Here is a 17,650-nt window from a genome sequence, read left to right as displayed (position 1 = left end):
CTTCAAACTTTTAAGTTGGTAATTGCTGGACAGCCAGTTAAGTATTGCCATAGATTTCCTAGACGATTTAAGTCCAAACTAATACAGGGGGTTTATATCAACATCCCTCATCGAATATTAAAAAAAAAAAAGTTAAAATAACGAGATGTATCCACCAATCCAAAGAGGAATAGGCGGGAGCTTGACAGCTAAACATGGAGGAGTCTTCTCTGCTTACAGATGTGTGCCATCAGGTAAGGATGAGACGGACTCCGACAGGAATGTGATATTCAAAGTGTCAGCAGAATTGTGCTGTGGATGCAGATTTCTCTCACTGACTTCTATTCAGGTGGATATGACAGAGCCTCTGCTGGACACCAATCTCAAGTCTGAGCAATTGGTAGTTTGTCAAAGGAGGGGGTTGGTTTTCCTCATGACAGTGCTGAAGAATGTCTGAGTTTTATAGCCTTTTCACTAGGAGATTCATTTCTCTATATGTTTTAAAACCCATTTAGAGGCAAATCCAGAAGATAAATCAAGATCTATTGGAGGACTATCAGTGTCAACGCCAAATGATAATCAAACGTTTTCAGGTTACGCTTCAGTCCTTTGCCTAGGGAGAGAAGAAAAAGGTATGCAATATCGCCTGTATACTAAAATAAAGTTAATATGCAGGCTAAATCTATGCCCACATTAAAAGCACTAGAGCGCAAAGATTGAATTCTAGTCAATGGTGCGCAAACATATTCTCAAATCTTGCAGAACGAGCCAGTGCAACTCAGAGGCGTGTGCGCAGCACAGAAATTGATCTGGTTCCTATTATCACTTGTAGGGCTAAACGCGCACCACCCTGAGTAGTCTGGGCAAGGCACAGATCATATCTGCTAAATATGATAGAGTGATAAGATATTACCTCTCCAACTCTAAGGGCCGTATTCAATCAGCGCCCGGTTTCCCAAAAGCATCGTTACATCTCCGAGCTGTTTCCCAAAACAATCGTTATGAACGTTGTACTTTAACGCTCGTCATCTACACGGAACCCAAACCGGCTGCGCGCGTGCGCCATGGTGCATAAATGTATTTTGTTCTCCTACACCAAACGCGATCACGACACGCAGGTTAAAATATCAAAACAAACTCTGAACAAATTACATTCATTTGGGGACAGGTCGAAATGCATTAAACCTTTAGCAACAGCAAGCTAGCTAAATTGCCATAAACGTTTAATGCTTTTCGACCTGTCCCCAAATTAATATAATTGGTTCAGAGTTTGTTTTGATATTTTAACCTACGTTTGGTGTGGGGGGGACAAAATACATGCATGCACGATGGCGCACGCGCGCAGCCGGTTTGGGTTCCGTGTAACGCTTGCCTCAGACTACTCATAGAAGTGCATCAGTGGATGCTTTGTTGCCCTCCCGCGTCACATATACATATTTAGATCTCCGCTAAACATAACATCACATGGTTTATCCGTCTCTCTGGGACCACGGATAACTTCAGAACAAAGTTGACAACAAATACAAAGCTGCCGATGTCTGCAATTGATACAAACGAGCGATGTATAAAATATGCTTCAAGTGAAAACATAAATAAAATAAACCGTAGTCTATAGGCCTATTTCAATCATATTGAAATATGTTTCATGTTCAATCACGTTATATTTTTCTACTTGTAGGCTACTGTCTGTAATTTGTCTCAATATATTTCATGATGTGTAGCCTAACATATGCGCAATGGTCTGTCAAATCGGTGAAAGATGCATAGTTAAACCATTCCTAAACCTAAATTCCAACGCTATCGGGAAATTGGGCTCGGACCTGTTAACTGACCTGTATCCTTACAGCGCTAAAATACATCTTGTTGTCAGGAGCAAAATGTTGGCCTCAGCTTGTGAGCTCAGGGAAGAGAAGAGCAACATCATTTTCAGCACTTAAATGGGCACAGCAAAGTGCAGTGAGGAAGTCAGAACCAGAAGATGAGTACAGCTCGAGTCAGCAGGAAAATTAGTATGAGGACGTCTGTGTAAGTCAGTCAGCATGAACATTTAGCATAATTATATGAAGTGCATATGGATGTAGACTTTTCACAGTAACGCTTATATATCCCCAAAATATATTGTTTGGTTATATTTATTTGTATTGTTAATAGCTATATTAATGGTGAACCTTTTTCCATGTTCTCCACAGCTGCGCAGTGCAGTGCTGTGCATGCTTCAATACCTCCCCTCTCATCGCTTCCCCTTGTCTCCCCGTCTCTTCTGCTTGCAGCAAGAAAGGATCAGTCTTACATTTTGCCAGTAAAGGCAGGGGAAAGCACTGCAGTCTACAAGGTATACTATAGCTGAGTAACTCTGAGTTTTGTGTTTGACTTTTTTATATTGAAGATAAAGAGAGAAACTGCTCTGATTCTCCTCCTCTGTCTCTGTGAAGGTATTGATGGGTGGTGTACCATTCAGGGTTGGATGGCCAAGAGAAATTGAGGCCCCCAGGCCCATGTGGGAGGGCTGGACAGAGGGATGAGGCAGGTGGCATGGAGGAGGACGTGAAGGGCCACGTCAGCAACATTTAGAACTTTTCTGGGAAAAAAAGAAAAACAAGACTGAAATTATGTGTCAGAATTGATCAAAATGGAGATAGAAAGACAAACCCACAAGGGGGGAGATTACATTATTCATGCAGATCCACAAAAGTGGCATTCTGACATTTTACTAAAAGTCAAATTCATAAACAATGTGTAGATTTGAATGTGCACTTTCTAATTAAATTGTACTATGTTTGATGATGCATGTGTAAATAAGGACAGACTATAACCGTTTTATATAATATTATTTTTGTTGGACAAATAGGAAGTTGAGTATATGGATACAAGTCATTGTATTTTTTTTATATGTGAGAAAATATATATATATATGAGTCATTTAGCAGACCCTCTTATCAAGAGCGACTTACAGAAGAAATTAGGGTTAAGTGCCTTGCTCAATGGCACATCAACTGATTTTTCACTTAGTCGGCTCAGGGATTTGAGCCAGCAACCTTTCGGTGACTGGCCCAACACTCTTAACCGCTAGGCTACCTACCACCCTCTAGAGTCTATTCATCGTTTGATTTACATTTCTTAAAAGATAAAGTAATCAAGCAGTATCTGTTTAAATAAAGACAAGTACTTCCTTGTACTTTTTTCTTATTTTGTCATCATAAGAAAACAACTTGCACACTAAGATCTGTTAACTTTTATCAAATAAAATGTTATTGGTAGCAGATGTCATTGCGGGTGTAGCAAAATGCTTGTGTTTCTAGCTCCGACAGTGCAGTAATATCTAACTATTTCACAACATATACCCAATACACACAAATCTAAGTAAAGGAATGATGAATTAAGAATATATAAATATAAGGACGAGCAATGTCAGAGGGGCATAGACTAAGATACAGTAGAATAGAATATATACATATGAGATGAGTAGTGCAAGCTATGTAAACATTATTAAAGTCCACCTGGCCATGCTGCTGCTCCAGTTTCAACTGTTCTGCCTGCGGCTATGGAACCCTGACCTGTTCACCGGATGTGCTACTTGTCCCAGTCTCTAGAGACAGCAGGAGCGGTAGAGATACTCTCAATGATCGACTAGGAAAAGCCAACTGACATTTACTCCTGAGGTGCTGACCTGTTGCACCCTCGACAACTACTGTGATTATTATTATTTGACCATGCTGGTCATTTATGAACATTTGAACATCTTAGCCATGTGCTGTTATCTCCACACGGCACAGCCAGAAGAGGACTGGCCACCCCTCATAGCCTGGTTCCTCTCTAGGTTTCTTCCTAGGTTTTGTCCTTTCTAGGGAGTTTTTCCTAGCCACCGTGCTTCTACACCTGCATTGCTTGTGTAACAGTGTAGGTTCCGTCCCACTCTTCGCCCCAACCTGGGCTCGAACCAGGGACCCTTGCACACATCAACAACTGACACCCACGAAGCATCGTTACCCATCGCGCCACAAAAGCCGCGGCCCTTGCAACACAAGGGGAAACTCTACTTCCAAGTCTCAGAGCGAGTGATGTCACTGATTGAAACGCTATTAGCGCGCACCACCGCTAACTAACTAGCCATTTCACATCGGTTACACTTGCTGTTTGGGGTTTTAGGCTGGGTTTCTGTACAGCACTTTGAGATATCAGCTGATGTAAGAAGGGCTATATAAATACATTTGATTTGAAGTGACTAGTGTTCCATTTATTAAAGTGGCCAGGGATTTCAAGTCTATGTATATAGGCAGCAGCCTCTAATGTGCTAGTAATGGCTATTTAACAGTCTGATGGCCTTGAGATTGAAGCTGTTTTTCAGTCTCTCGGTCCCAGCTTTGATGCACCTGTACTGACCTTGCCTTCTGGATTATAGCGGGGTGAACAGGCAGTGGGATGGGTGGTTGTGGTCCTTAATGATCTTTTTGGCCTTCCTTTGACATCGGGTGCTGTAGGTGTCCTGGAGGGCAGGTAGTTTGCCCCCGGTGACGTGTTGGGCATACTGTACCACCCTCTGGAGAGCCCTGCGGTTGCGGGCGGTGCAGTTGACACACCAGGCGGTGATACAGCCCGACAGGATGCTCTCAATTGTGCATCTATAAAAGTTTGTGAGGGTTTTAGGTGCCAAGCCACATTTCTTCAGTCTCCTGTGGTTGAAGAGGTGCTGTTGCGCCTTCTTCACCACACGGTCTGTGTGGGTGGACCATTTCAGTTTGTCAGTGATGTATACGGCGAGGAACTTGAAGCTTTCCACCTTCTCCACTACGTTCCCGTCGATAGGGGGTGCTCCCTCTGCTATTTCCTGAAGTCCACGATCATCTCCTTTGTTTTGTTGAGTGAGAGGATATTTTCCAGGCACCACACTCCCAGAGCCCTCACCTCCTCCCTGTAGACTGTCTCGTCATTGTTAGTAATCAATACTGTTGTGTCGTGGGTGAACTGGGTGGGTCATGGGTGAACTGAGAGTACAGGAGGGGGCTAAGCAAGCACCCTTGTGGGGCCCCAGTAGCAGCAGGTAGCCTCCCTGAGCTGACAAGGTAAAAATCTGTCATTCTGCCCCTGAGCAAGGCAGTTAACCCACTGTTCCAAGGTGCCAAAAGCCCCCCGCACCTCTCTGATTGAGGGGTTGGGTTAAATGCGGAAGACACATTTCGGTTGAAGGCATTCATTTGTACAACTGACTAGGTATTTCCCTTTCCAGTGTTGAGGATCAGCGGAGTGGAGGTGTTGTTTCCTACCTTCACCACGTGGGGGCGGCCCGTCAGGAAGTCCAGGACCCAGTTGTTTCAAGCTTAACGATGAGCTTGGAGGGTACTATGGTGTTGAATGCTGAGCTATTATAGTCAACGAACAGCATTCTTACATGTGTATTCCTCTTGTCCAGATGGGATAGGGCAGTGTGATGGCGATTGCATCGTCTGTGGATCTATTGGGGCAGTAAGCAAATTGAAGTGGGTGACAGGTAAGGTAGAGGTGATATGATTCTTGTCTAGTCTCTCAAAGCACTTCATGATGACAGAAGTGAGTGCTACGGGGTGATAGTAATTTAGTTCAGGTACCTTTGCTTTCTTGGGTACAGGATCAATGGTGGCCAACTTGAAGCATGTGGCGACAGCAGACTGGGATAGGGAGAGATTGAATATGCCGTAAACACAGCAGCCAGCCGGTCTGCGCATGCTCTGAGGACGCGGCTAGAGATGCCGTCTGGACCGGCAGTTTGCGAGGGTTGTTAACACGCTTTTAAGAAAATGCCCTATGAGTCAATGTCAATAAATGTGAAATATGCTCCATCTCCTGCTATGGCGGGTATGTATGGGGCTCTTTTTCATTATGTACTGACCATTTCAAACTATATTTGTGACTTCAGAACAGACAAGCGTCTCTGTGAACCGTGCCCATCACGCCTACATTACGCCTTATTTGGGCACAGGTGACCGGAAGTATCTAATTTTATGGCGGCGGGATGAAAGGCTCAAAGACGTGCAACAACGTAGGCTACATAATTTTGCTACCTAGCTCTGACGAAATGTCGGTTTTTAATAGTGATGGAGTTTTCAAAAGTCACTACTTTCAACTTATTTAATTTTTACAGAACACATCCTAACTGGATCTACCAACGCCAAACCCCATGGACGACCGTCTACGCGTGGTGGCCGTGATACACGCGTTGAAAGCATCTGGAGTTCGCGTGAAAAACTGGAAGAACTTCTTGAATGGGCCATACACGAGCGACCCTGTCAGACAGGTAACCAACAAGGCCAATATGTTTGCTCAACAGTCAACCTCAATGCGTCAATAAAGCATGTTTTCCATTGTCCACAACACGATATGCTGCCACAGACTTTTGATTACGTGATTGATTACTGTCAAGGTCACGTTTCTTAAATATTCAAATTTACCAGTCATCATTTGCAAACTACCAATGTTGAGGTATTGATTTGTTGTCGAAAGCCTTTTTAGCACATCACCATGATCTGTTGTTGATGGATGTCTTTCAGGAGAACCAATCTAAATTTGCTTTTGGTCGGGACCTGATATTGCTGCCACAGTGTGATTTAACTGATATGAGTGGGACAGTGCCAAAGTATGTAAACTTGAGTTGTTATTGTTGCTTTAAATACAGTCATAACTGGGAGATGTGATTTAAATAAAGTAAAATCTAATGTGGCCTATTCTGATTACAATGAACAACTGAAAGCCCAAAGTTTTGGTTGGTCATGACTTAAAACTTCCATTTGAGTGATCTAACTATTCCATAGGTTCTTGGTGGATGCCTGTGAATTTTTATCCCAGCATCTTCATACTGAAGGGCTGTTTCGAAAGACCGGGTCGTTTAGTCGGATGCGAGCTCTGAGGGTGAGGCTGCACAGGAGGGATGTGCAGGAATGTCAATTCTTACCTCCATGGGTCTATATTTTTTATGTTGATGCTCTACCTCCTCATGACAGGCCTTCCTGGAGCAGGGGGAGCCAGTCTTTTCTCTGCCACATTCAGCCACTCTGCAGCCCTGTGATGTGGCGTCTCTTGTGAAGCAGTTCTTACGGGAGCTGCCCTCGCCCCTCATCCCTATGGAGCTACAGGTGCCACTGTGTCGTGCACAGGGCTTAGAGGAGGAGGAGGGGGGGCAGGAGCAGGGCAAGGATGGAGCTCTTCTTCTCACAGCCCTGTTCCCCCCCTCGCATTCACGGGCCCTCCGATATTTCTGCACCTTCCTGAGACAGACGGCTCAAAGGTTTGTTTCTAGAAATTCATGACTTCTTCTTTTATCTGGGCTTCGAGAGGGAGATCTGTGTCTCTCTGTGCCTAAGTTTCTCCACCATCTCCTATCCCTCACATTCACTAGATGTAAAGAGAATCGTATGGAAGTGGGCAATCTGGCTCTTGTGATTGCACCTAATCTGCTACATTGTCCAGCTGGGGGCTCTAAACTGACCGCAGGTACAGAGAGACGACTGCATAGACAAGCAGCAGTGATCAAGAAACTCATAATACACGCTGATCGCATTGGTAAGTTTAGAGAAATATACATTTGTATAGAAGCTGATGACGGATGTAAGACTTAAAGTTGATACTAATTTCACTCTTCTATATGTCCCCAGGTGTTGTCCCTCCTTCTATTATGGACATGGCAACAGTAGCAGAGTCCTCCACACCCCCAGTTGATGGGGGGAGGTTTCAGGAGAGGGCAGGACTTGGTGTGTATAGACTTTTAGCACATCAAAGGAGGCGAAGTGTTGGAGGTGAGAGTGTTGCAATGACTGGATAATGAGGTTTATACTGTGATAATAATTTCTGAATAAATACGTTGCTGGAAAATGTATGAATTCAATTCAGATTATTATACTTTTTTGCTTGATCTCTCCAGAGATATTTGTGGATGCTCTCAGTAAATTGAAGACAGGCCGCACTCACACTGGCCTTTTACATCCCCCAGACAGTACGTGCATAATGTTGTGGTAATGATATGATTTTTGCTGCTTATTAACCGGTTGCAAAGTTCAAATGCTTTTAGTAAAAAGTGATGCTGAAATGATTGTCGTCAGTAAGGGCCAATAAGTGTGTTGCCTCTGACTTTATAACCTTGACCTCACAGGCCAGCAAAATACAAAGACTGCTCACCACAAAACACCTGAATCACCAGTCACATCTAAACGAAAATCGACTGAAGATCCTGTCCCTGATGTTGAGAGCTCTGCTAAAAAAAGGTACTTGCATTTAACTGTCTGTAAAAAATAAATACACACACACACTCCGTTCAAAAGTTTGGGGTCACTTAGAAATGTCCTTGTTTTTGAAAGAAAATCACATTTTTGGTCCATTTTTAAAATTACATCAAATTGATCAGAAATACAGTGTAAACATTGTTAATGTTGTAAATGACTATTGTAGCTGGAAACTATTTTTTATGGAATATCTACATAGGCGTACAGAGGCCCATTATCAGCAACCATCATTCCTGTGTTCCAATGGCACGTTGTGTTAGCTAATCCAAGTTTATCATTTTAAAAGGCTAATTGATCATTAGAAAACCCTTTTGCAATTATGTTAGCACAGCTGAAAACTGTTGTTCTGATATTCCATAAAAAAATCATCCATTTCCAGCTACAATAGTCATTTACAACATTAACAATGTCTACACTGTATTTCTGATCAATTTGATGTTAATATTATTATTGATGCTAATATTATTATTCTCTGTATAACCAGACGGTCTATCCATGACCTTAGAGAAGACAACCAATCCATGAGCAAACAACCCTCCAATGGTGATGTATTTATAGCCTGTACTGCAGAATAGCTTTTAGTCAGTCGCATAAGATACTGTATGACAAGTTCTATGTTTTGACTGTCCCAGTAGATTCCGAGGCGGCAGTCGGCCAAAGCCCTACCCGCTGTCACACTTCTGTCCTGAGTGGAGTGGAGGGCAGTAGGGAGCACGAGCTCTCTGTCACTCTCACTGCCCCAGAGAAGAGGAGGAATCACAAGAAAGATTATAAAACATCAAACAAGTTAATCTAAAGCATCATAAGCATTGATTCTAGTTCTTATATTTAACCCTTGTTTGTCTATTGCCTTGTTTTTGTGTCTGACTGTATCTGTGTTTCCTGAAGGCATCCGGGGCAGGAGGACAAGGCTCATCGAAGGACATCTCTTAGATTCTTCAACATGACAATCTGGAGCAGCCCTGTAAGTCTGGCGCTGTCCAATATTCTGTCCTAACACTGGGTCTTCACGTTGCTCATGCTTCTCTTTTGACGCTGAGCTCTATTATTTGACTTATCTACTTTCTCTACGACTTTATTCTCAGGACCCTTCCCCCACATCCATTGGGAATGACACTGAGAATTGGATCATGGGCAATATAAGGGTCACTGATGGTATGACTGAAGCATCAAGCTCTGAGGTTGGACCATATAGGATTCCTGTCATAATGACTGATGGTATGACTGAAGCATCCAGCTCTGAGGTTGGACCAGCCAGGATTCCTGTCATAATGACTGATGGTATGACTGAAGCATCCAGCTCTGAGATTGGACCATCCAGGATTCCTGTCATAATGACTGATGGTATGACTGAAGCATCCAGCTCTGAGGTTGGACCAGCCAGGATTCCTGTCATAATGACTGATGTTATGACTGAAGCATCCAGCTCTGAGGTTGGACCAGCCAGGATTCCTGTCATAATGACTGATGTTATGACTGAAGCATCCAGCTCTGAGGTTGGACCAGCCAGGATTCCTGTCATAATGACTGATGGTATGACTGAAGCATCCAGCTCTGAGGTTGGACCAGCCAGGATTCCTGTCATAATGACTGATGGTATGACTGAAGCATCCAGCTCTGAGGTTGGACGAGCCAGGATTCCTGTCATAATGACTGATTGCCCAGGACAAGGTTTATATTTTTTTATATATATTTTTTTCAGTTACATCCATGTATCTACATGTTAGTCACTTAAATACTCAATGTGACATTTTATCTGTATTCAATTCTAGTGGGGAATGAAGTGGAGGATGAGCCTGATCTGCTGAATTACAGCTTTGCTGAAAATCCTGATCACTTCCTAGATCTCGCGACATTGGACTCCCCTATCAGGACACAAGCTGGGGAATCATGTGAATGCTCTGGTGTCAAGTTGGAAAACGAGACAATAGAGGAAACCGTTAGACAGTATGAAACGAACCATGTATTGAGGGGCCCAGAGCAGGTTGGGATAAAAGAGGACCCTAAAGACGTGAGTCTAAGCAAGAAGCAGTCAGAAGTGGATATATCTGTCAGTCAGAAGCCCCGTCACCCTCGTCGCTCCATCAGTATGCCCGAGGTGACATTGGACCAACTGAGGATTCAAGATGAAATTTACAAGAAAGAGAAAACAGATTGGATGATCGAGAAAGAAGATGGAGTCTCTGAGGACACACTTCAACTGCCGGTGAAGAAAGGGAAGGTGACCGAGTCAGGACTGGGGTTTAAGAGGACACACCAGCACATGTCTGTAGCAGAGCGCATCAGACGGTTTAACGCTCTGACAACGCTGCTCCGTAACCCCAGGGTTCCTCCAAGGCCCCCTGAACCTCAGCTCAATGATGTCCTGCATGAGAGTCAACGGGAGGGGGGTCAGCGGAGCGTTGTACGTCTGCGCCGGCAGGGAGCACGGCGGTTTGGACGCTCCATCAGTCATGATGGTGTTCCCAGACCTTGGCCAGGACAAGCCTCTAAAAATCATCAAGAGGTGCCAGTGGTTGTTCAAAGCCTCAGTGAGCCAGTCCTATGTCCACCTCCAGAGCCCGCTCTTAGTGTTTATCCATTTGCCCAAGAGGGACAGTTTGAAATCCAACATACTCCTCAACTACAACAGGAAAACCTCATGCAGACCATCCAGGATTTGTGCGGTCCTCCGTCACCCAATCCAAAGCAGAACAAGGAATCCTGCCAAGGGCTATTTAAAGAATCACAATTGAATCTCAAGGAAAGACAATTGGAACCTGTGGAGGAACAACCTAAGGAGTCAGAGCTACATGATGATCTGCTGGAGATGCACTTGAATACATGCAATCCAAAGGAGGAGCAAGAGAAACGCATCACAGTTCCAATGCAGGTGAATAGACCGTTTCTGACCGATACGGTCTTAGATGTTCCACCTCAGACCATGGCCCCCCTACAGCAGGAGTCCAAAAGTACAGAAGTCAAACTCCCTCTCCCTTTTCCCTCCAAGCCCTCGTCTCTCTCTCAAACAGAAACATGCTCTCCCATTCCCAGTGGACCCTCTCCCACACCACTAGACAGAACATCAACTGACCTCTACACTGCACACTTGGTGGCTAACTGCTCCCTTTCCTCTGTCATGACTTTTGGCTTCATAGAGATAGACATGGGGGTCAGTGAGAGTGATGGGGGTTCTGTCCCCGTTGAACTCTCTCCATCACCAGTCTTGCAGTTCAGGCTCCCGGCCACCAAGAGACGCTACAGAGACTCGCCCTGCTGGCCCGTCCATGAGATTAGCATGGCCACAGGGGACCCTCTGCAGATCTGAGGGGTACAGGACAGACTAAATGGTACTCCGTAACTAACGGAGTAGTAGGGTTTAAAAATGGGGAAAATAAGATCACTCGCATGAATGCCATGTTTTTTATATTATTTTTATATATATTTAATTGTCTGTTATGCCAAGTTAGGTTATCCTAGAAAAGTAGTATTTTAAAGCAGCAGTCAGCAGTAGAACAATAACAAAGTGGCCTCCCTGTTTCGGTAAAAAGCCGAGGGATGGGCCTGGAGAAATGTAACCACTCTCAAATGTATAGACAAAGCTATGGATGCAAGGACTGCCTGTCCATAATATAACAATTATAGTTTTAATCATGTATTGAGACTATATCGTGTTTGTTTACATTGTTTTTCAAACATTGGAGTAAAAGAAGCTTATTTTGGGTTCTGATGGTGTACAACATTTACTAAGCTGTCAATCAATGGGTAAATATCATTCTCATATCAAGTAAATTATATTATGTAGCAACTGATTGCCCCTTTTTTAAGGTGTTTTCAAGTGTTTGATTTATTATAGTCTCTGCTGTGTTTTATTATTGTCAAGTTGCGTTTTACATATCTGACTATCATTTGTGTAAATGTATGTATTTCAGTTTGAATAAAATTATTTATTTTTACCTTTTGAGTTATTAATTTACATTAGATTAGTCTATCCCTCTTAGTAAAATGAGAGGTGTTTTCCTGATTGTTTAGAGGTTGACTTCATTTTTCTGACCTAGTAAGTAAGTAAGTAAGTACCAAGGTTTAAAAATCTGTATTCACAAACCTGTTGCACACCTCACAAATGGGAATCCCTTTGGGACTAATGCAACAACACAAACGTTTTGGGCTATGGCTTGGTCATTGACACATATTGTAGATATTTAAAATCTGATTGACACACGTTTACCAGTACAATTTGTTAATGTGGTACAAGAATTCTATAGGACTTGGTAAAGGTGACACAATGTTTTACAGTTTGCTCCACCCACTTTTCCCTTTTCATGTTGCAGTGAGCAGGAGTTAACTGTCACTCTGTCTCATAACACAGCCACTGGACCCACATTGTCCTTCAGTACGCCCACACGCAGACAGACGCTGGGAGTGAGAGTGAGAGAAAAGAGGTGGGAGAGAGAGAGAGAGAGAGAGCGAGGCTTGCTGAGGAACAACCAGGGAGAATAGAGTGATAAGTAAGGAGTGATAAGTAATACATTAGAGGATGGCGGAAGGAGGAGATGGAGAGGAGGAGATTCAGTTCTTACGTACGGTGAGTGATGCTGGACTCCTTTTGCTCTGTTCGTTTTGATTGTAACTGATAAAGGCTGTGAGAGAAACCATACTGCAGTATAGCTACGATCGGTTTGCCTTATCTTGCCGTAGGCCTAATGTGTGACTTTGGTGTAACTTATAGTCCAATGTATTAACTTTCATAGGTTTTGTTCATGGCTTCCCTTTGACTTTGGAAAGACCAGATTGACATGGACAGGTGCTGGGCTTGTCTGCATTGTTATCTATTTATATACCAGAGCAGCTTGAAATGTTACTGTTTAGGAGTTGGGCAGCTTGCTGGGTGCCAAGTAACAGCTGACGCTGGCAAATAGAAACGCATGAAAACGAGGGGTAGTAATAAAAAAATAAAAAAGAATGACGAACATAAGATGTAACGGGCAATCAGATAGTCAAATCAGATTGACTATCATATTGGTTTTTACTTTTGGGTGCAGTAATATGGGTTTACTGACATATCAGGTCATGAGGTGGCGACATGATGGAAAGGAGTGGTAGGTTACGTTGGTGCATCGGCGCATTTGGTCCAGTCAAGAGAAGCCATGTCTTCACGGCAATTTAGTGACTGACTACAGCACATTTTGACACCATTGAGACCAGCATGATGAAGATGCTGATTTCCACACTGTTCATCTTCTGAATGTAGAAGAGGTTTTGTGTTAGACACCTTTTTCCTAATGGTGTGTTGTGACCTGTTCTTAGATTGAGTACAGTAATTAGAGACCGGCCTGCTTGTGGAGGGTTAGACCATTCACACCACTGAGCCAGTGTGGAGAGACACTCTCGCACTGCGTCTCACTGAACCTCTGGGGACATGGTGGAGCAGAGACAAAACTGATGGGGTGAAGGTTTTCTCACAGGGACCAAAGGCCTCGGATGAATCAAGCATGTAGCATTTCATATCTGTTATATTAAGATACACCGAGAAACGAGTTTGTGGAAACAAGTATAACGCATGTGAAACAATGTACCAACGCTAAGCACTGATATTTTTGGTAACAGGCATTGGCATACTGTATTAGATACTGTACACATTATTTTCAAAGTGAATATATCTCTCTCAAAGACTACCTGTAAGCTACATAGAATATACAATCACAACAAGATATTGACAAAGAGCATGGCATGCAACATGCCTTTCTGAAAAACGCTCTCCTGTTTCGATTTAGGCAGAGCTCTTTTCCTCATTAGGGACTCCCATGCTGACGTGAGGCTAAATCATATTTCAAAGGCAAGGAAGGCTTTTATATAACATGTATTGCTGTGTCAAACCTGACTGATGCCAGGCAGAGATGGGGTGTTGTGTGTACTTGTAGAGGTATTATTCACCACAGAGCACAAACACTTTCTTTTTATAGTGCCTGCTGCATATAAAGAGCATAGCAGTCTGGCTTTGTCCTACATTGCCTCTCTGCTTTGTTAAAGGTCCAGAGCAGCTGTTTTTATATCAATATCCAATCTTTTGTTGGGGTAACAATTAAGTACCTTACTGTTATTTTTTGTTGTTGCCCATTTTAATTGAAAACAAAAATAGCTTCTTGTTAAAGAGCAAATTCTCCAGCAATAATTTTGCTACGGCTGTCTGGGAGTGGTCTTGGTGGGGAGAGGGAAAGTGGAAAAGTAGCTGTTATTGGCAGAGAAGTTTAAAACTCTTTTTCTTATTGGGGTGGCAGGTAGCCTAGTGGTTAAGAGTGTTGGGCCAGTAACCGAAAGGTTGCTGATTTGAATCCCTGAGCCGACTAGGTGAAAAATCTACCCTTGAGGAAGGTTCTTAACCTTAATTGCTACTGCAAGTTGCTCTGGATAAGAGTGTCTGCTAAATGACTCAAATGTAAATGTTATTGGTTTATTCATTCAATCACCAGGCAGTCCAAAACGCCATCCCACTACAACAGGCTGAAATGTCATGCAGTCTTTTCAAACAGCTCTTACACTAAAATGGCATTATCATCAATTTCACAGTATTATTCCAACCTCATAGTGTGGAAATATACACTGAGTATACAAAACATTAAGAACACCTGCTCTTTCCATGATAGACTGACCTATGATCCCTTATTGATGTCACTTGTTAAATCCACTTCAGCCAGTGTAGATGAAGGGAAGGAGACCGGTTAACGAAGGATTTATAAGCCTTGAGGTAATTGAGACATGGATTGTGTGTGTGTGTGCCATTCAGAGGGTGAATGGGCAAGACAAACGATTTAAGTGCCTTTGAACGGGGTATGGTAGTAGGTGCCAGGCGCACCGGTTTGTGTCAATAACTGGGGGCGTTTCAAGCGTTCTACAGGAATGCTGGCCAATGGTGACTCCAATGCTTCCCACAATTGTGTCAAATTGGCTGGATGTCCTTGGACCACCATGGGTGTTGGACCATTCTGATACCCGTGATACACACGGGAAACTGTTGAATGTGAAAAACCCAGCACCGTTGCAGTTCTTGACACAAACCGGTGCGCCTGGCACCTTCTACCATACCCCGTTCAGAGGCACTGAAATCTTTTGTCTTACCCATTCACCCTCTGAATGGCAGACGCAAACAATCCATGTCTCAATTGTCTCGAGGCTTAAAAATCCTTCTTTAAGCTGTCTCCTCCCCTTCATCTAGACTGATTGAAATGCATTTAACACGTGACATCAATAAAGGATCATAGCTTTCACCTGGATTCACCTGGTTCATAATGTTTTGTACACTCAGTGTCTCTATAAACACAGGCAGATCACATTTTTGACTGCACTGGGCCTTTAAGTCTGTTTAGTGCTTCTCTCATGATCGTTACTTGAGTCGGTTAGATTCTTATTGGAGTTGTATTAGAGAGCCGCGGACATGTACTTTATTGTAAAAGTACAGTACTTACTATGAACATAAAGTAGTGTAAAGACATCTACTGTATTCATGTATGCGTTTGTGTGTGAGTGCACCCTAGCCACGGTACACTCAAAAAGATGACGGTCTCGCCAAGAAGGGAACCATTTTCTTGAGTTGGTCAGCTGAATGTGGAGGTGTGAGAGAGGCTGGCCGTCACTTGCTTTGATGCTGTTCATCTTGAACTCTGCCGAGTTCTATATTTACGGAGTCTTGGGATTAGCAGGTTTATAGCCAGGGCCATGGGAGCACCTGTTTAGTTCTGGCCCTATGAGAACTCCACTCGCTCTACACATTGAGTATGATGAAGTGCTTTTGTTTATATTATCTTTGCCAGGTTCGAGTGGTGGCGTCGTATATGTGTCATGTGTTCTGATAGTTTTGGTATGATTGACAGCGGTAGTACTAGTACAAATGAACGGAAGTACACTGAGTTCTACAGCACTGTAGGCTTTGTAAAAAGGTTTCTTGTTACAACGACTTATCAGTGTCCACTGTTCTTCTGTCATAACTAAGGAGTATGACTTTTACCCACTTTTGGCTGCTCTCTATGGTTGACTTTGGCCAGGTTTAGTGTGACTTGAGCTGTCAGTCTAAGAATGATAGTTTGACACCGGGTCTGTCTGTCTCACTGCTCTCTGTGTGAGTGCATTACAAATGATTATGCCAGGCTGACTGGGTCTCAAATATCCACGGGTCCACTGAGGGGAATGTGTGAGCAGCAGGTGCAGGGTTCTGAAATAGAGGGCCGGGAGGGGCGGGTTCTTACCCACAGTCCGACTACCAAGGAGATTAGTGTTAGGACAGGGCCAGGCACAGAAGAATGACAAAGAAAATGTGGATGTGAAGGTTAGGAATGTGAGATTCAAGACCAGAGAGGTTCTGCCGACCACTCCTTGTTTGCTTTTTGACCTACTATGTTTAGGCTCCCCGTTACGACGGCTTTATCACTCTGCTGGCTCACGTTATTGTTACCATATGTTGGTCAGGGTTGCAGCCTTGTTCGTATGTGACATAAAATATGCCTGTTTGGTGCACAGGAATCATAATCACGCTTTTACTATGTTCTCTTCCGCAATAACCATTACACATTCACACTTAAGCCCCTCTAAATGGGTTTTGGCTGTAACTCTAATCCTGGCCAGTATTCATGTCATATGGGCCTATCAAGGTTATGAATGGCAAGTTAAATATAAAATACTACTTTTGAAATGTTACCCAAGTGATGAAACATCATAATGTAAAACAATGAAATAATAATTGTGATATAGACTAGCTCAGCTGATTAACGTCATCTGTTTTGGCCTCTGACCTCTGACCTCTTTTTTCCCCCTGTATGTAGGATGACCAGGTTGTGCTACAATGCACTGCCTCCATTCTAAAAGAACAGATCAAACTGTGTCTTTCGTGTGAGGGCTTTGGGAACCGCCTCTGCTTCCTGGAAACCACCTCCAATGCTCAGGTAGAGAGAACCACGTTCCACGCTCTGATTACGTCTATATTCTAGTCGTTGCCGTTCCTGGGGTTTTGCTGACGGATGTGTTGTGTCGTAGAATGTGCCACCTGATTTGGCGATCTGCTGCTTCATCCTGGAGCAATCCCTGTCGGTACGAGCCTTACAGGAGATGCTGTCCAACACCATGGAGCTCAATGAGGTAAGAGACCAGCAGAGGGGCTGGTGGTTCTGTTGTGTGTTGGGATTAAAGGAGCTTCTTTTACATCTGATGTTAAACAATTCTACAGTATACACTGAGTGTACGAAACATTAGGGACACCTGCTCTTTCCATGGCATAGACGGACCAGGTGAATCCAGGTGAAAGCTATGATCCCTTATTGATGTCACGTGTTAAATCCACTTCAATCAGTGTAGATAAAGGAGCGGAGACAGGTTAAAGAAGGACAATTGAGCCATTCAGAGGGTGAACGGGCAAGACAAAAGATTTAAGTGCCTTTGATCGGGGTATGGTAGTAGGT

The 17,650-nt window shown here is 43.5% G+C and overlaps 2 protein-coding genes and 1 pseudogene across 9 annotated transcripts in view; all 3 read left to right on the top strand.

Moving 5' to 3' along the window:
• Nucleotides 1-194: 194 nt before the first annotated feature.
• LOC106603025 (tRNA-splicing ligase complex subunit FAM98B-like) lies at nucleotides 195-2,669 on the top strand (annotated as a pseudogene).
• Nucleotides 2,670-5,849: 3,180 nt separating this feature from the next.
• LOC106603087 (uncharacterized) lies at nucleotides 5,850-12,160 on the top strand. Of its 2 annotated transcripts, XM_014196274.3 has the most exons (14): nucleotides 5,850-5,992; nucleotides 6,095-6,247; nucleotides 6,501-6,586; nucleotides 6,762-6,858; nucleotides 6,951-7,234; nucleotides 7,346-7,509; nucleotides 7,602-7,742; nucleotides 7,868-7,939; nucleotides 8,096-8,207; nucleotides 8,710-8,768; nucleotides 8,861-9,011; nucleotides 9,114-9,189; nucleotides 9,311-9,896; nucleotides 9,998-12,160. In XM_014196274.3, exons 2-14 carry the CDS (start codon nucleotides 6,131-6,133, stop codon nucleotides 11,530-11,532), a joined length of 3,480 nt encoding a protein of 1,159 aa, XP_014051749.2. In that variant the 5' UTR covers nucleotides 5,850-5,992; nucleotides 6,095-6,130; the 3' UTR covers nucleotides 11,533-12,160. The 2 variants fall into 2 exon arrangements, with proteins under 2 accessions (XP_014051749.2, XP_082830581.1); XM_082974455.1 differs by having other exon boundaries at nucleotides 5,891-6,247.
• Nucleotides 12,161-12,572: 412 nt separating this feature from the next.
• The window catches only part of ryr1a (ryanodine receptor 1a (skeletal)), a 71,374-nt gene continuing 66,296 nt past the window's right edge, over nucleotides 12,573-17,650 (top strand). For all 7 annotated transcript variants that reach the window (XM_014196271.3, XM_082974452.1, XM_082974450.1 and 4 more), the window contains exons 1-3: nucleotides 12,573-12,789; nucleotides 17,018-17,137; nucleotides 17,229-17,330. In XM_014196271.3, coding sequence (XP_014051746.3) covers nucleotides 12,742-12,789; nucleotides 17,018-17,137; nucleotides 17,229-17,330 — 270 coding nt within the window. In that variant the 5' untranslated portion in view covers nucleotides 12,573-12,741. The remainder of the gene's footprint in view (nucleotides 12,790-17,017; nucleotides 17,138-17,228; nucleotides 17,331-17,650) is intronic.

The sequence above is a fragment of the Salmo salar genome, chromosome 04 (genome assembly GCF_965601325.2).
Source record: "Salmo salar chromosome 04, fSalSal1, whole genome shotgun sequence".
NCBI lineage: Eukaryota > Metazoa > Chordata > Actinopteri > Salmoniformes > Salmonidae > Salmo > Salmo salar.
This window is presented reverse-complemented; position numbering and strand designations above follow the sequence as displayed.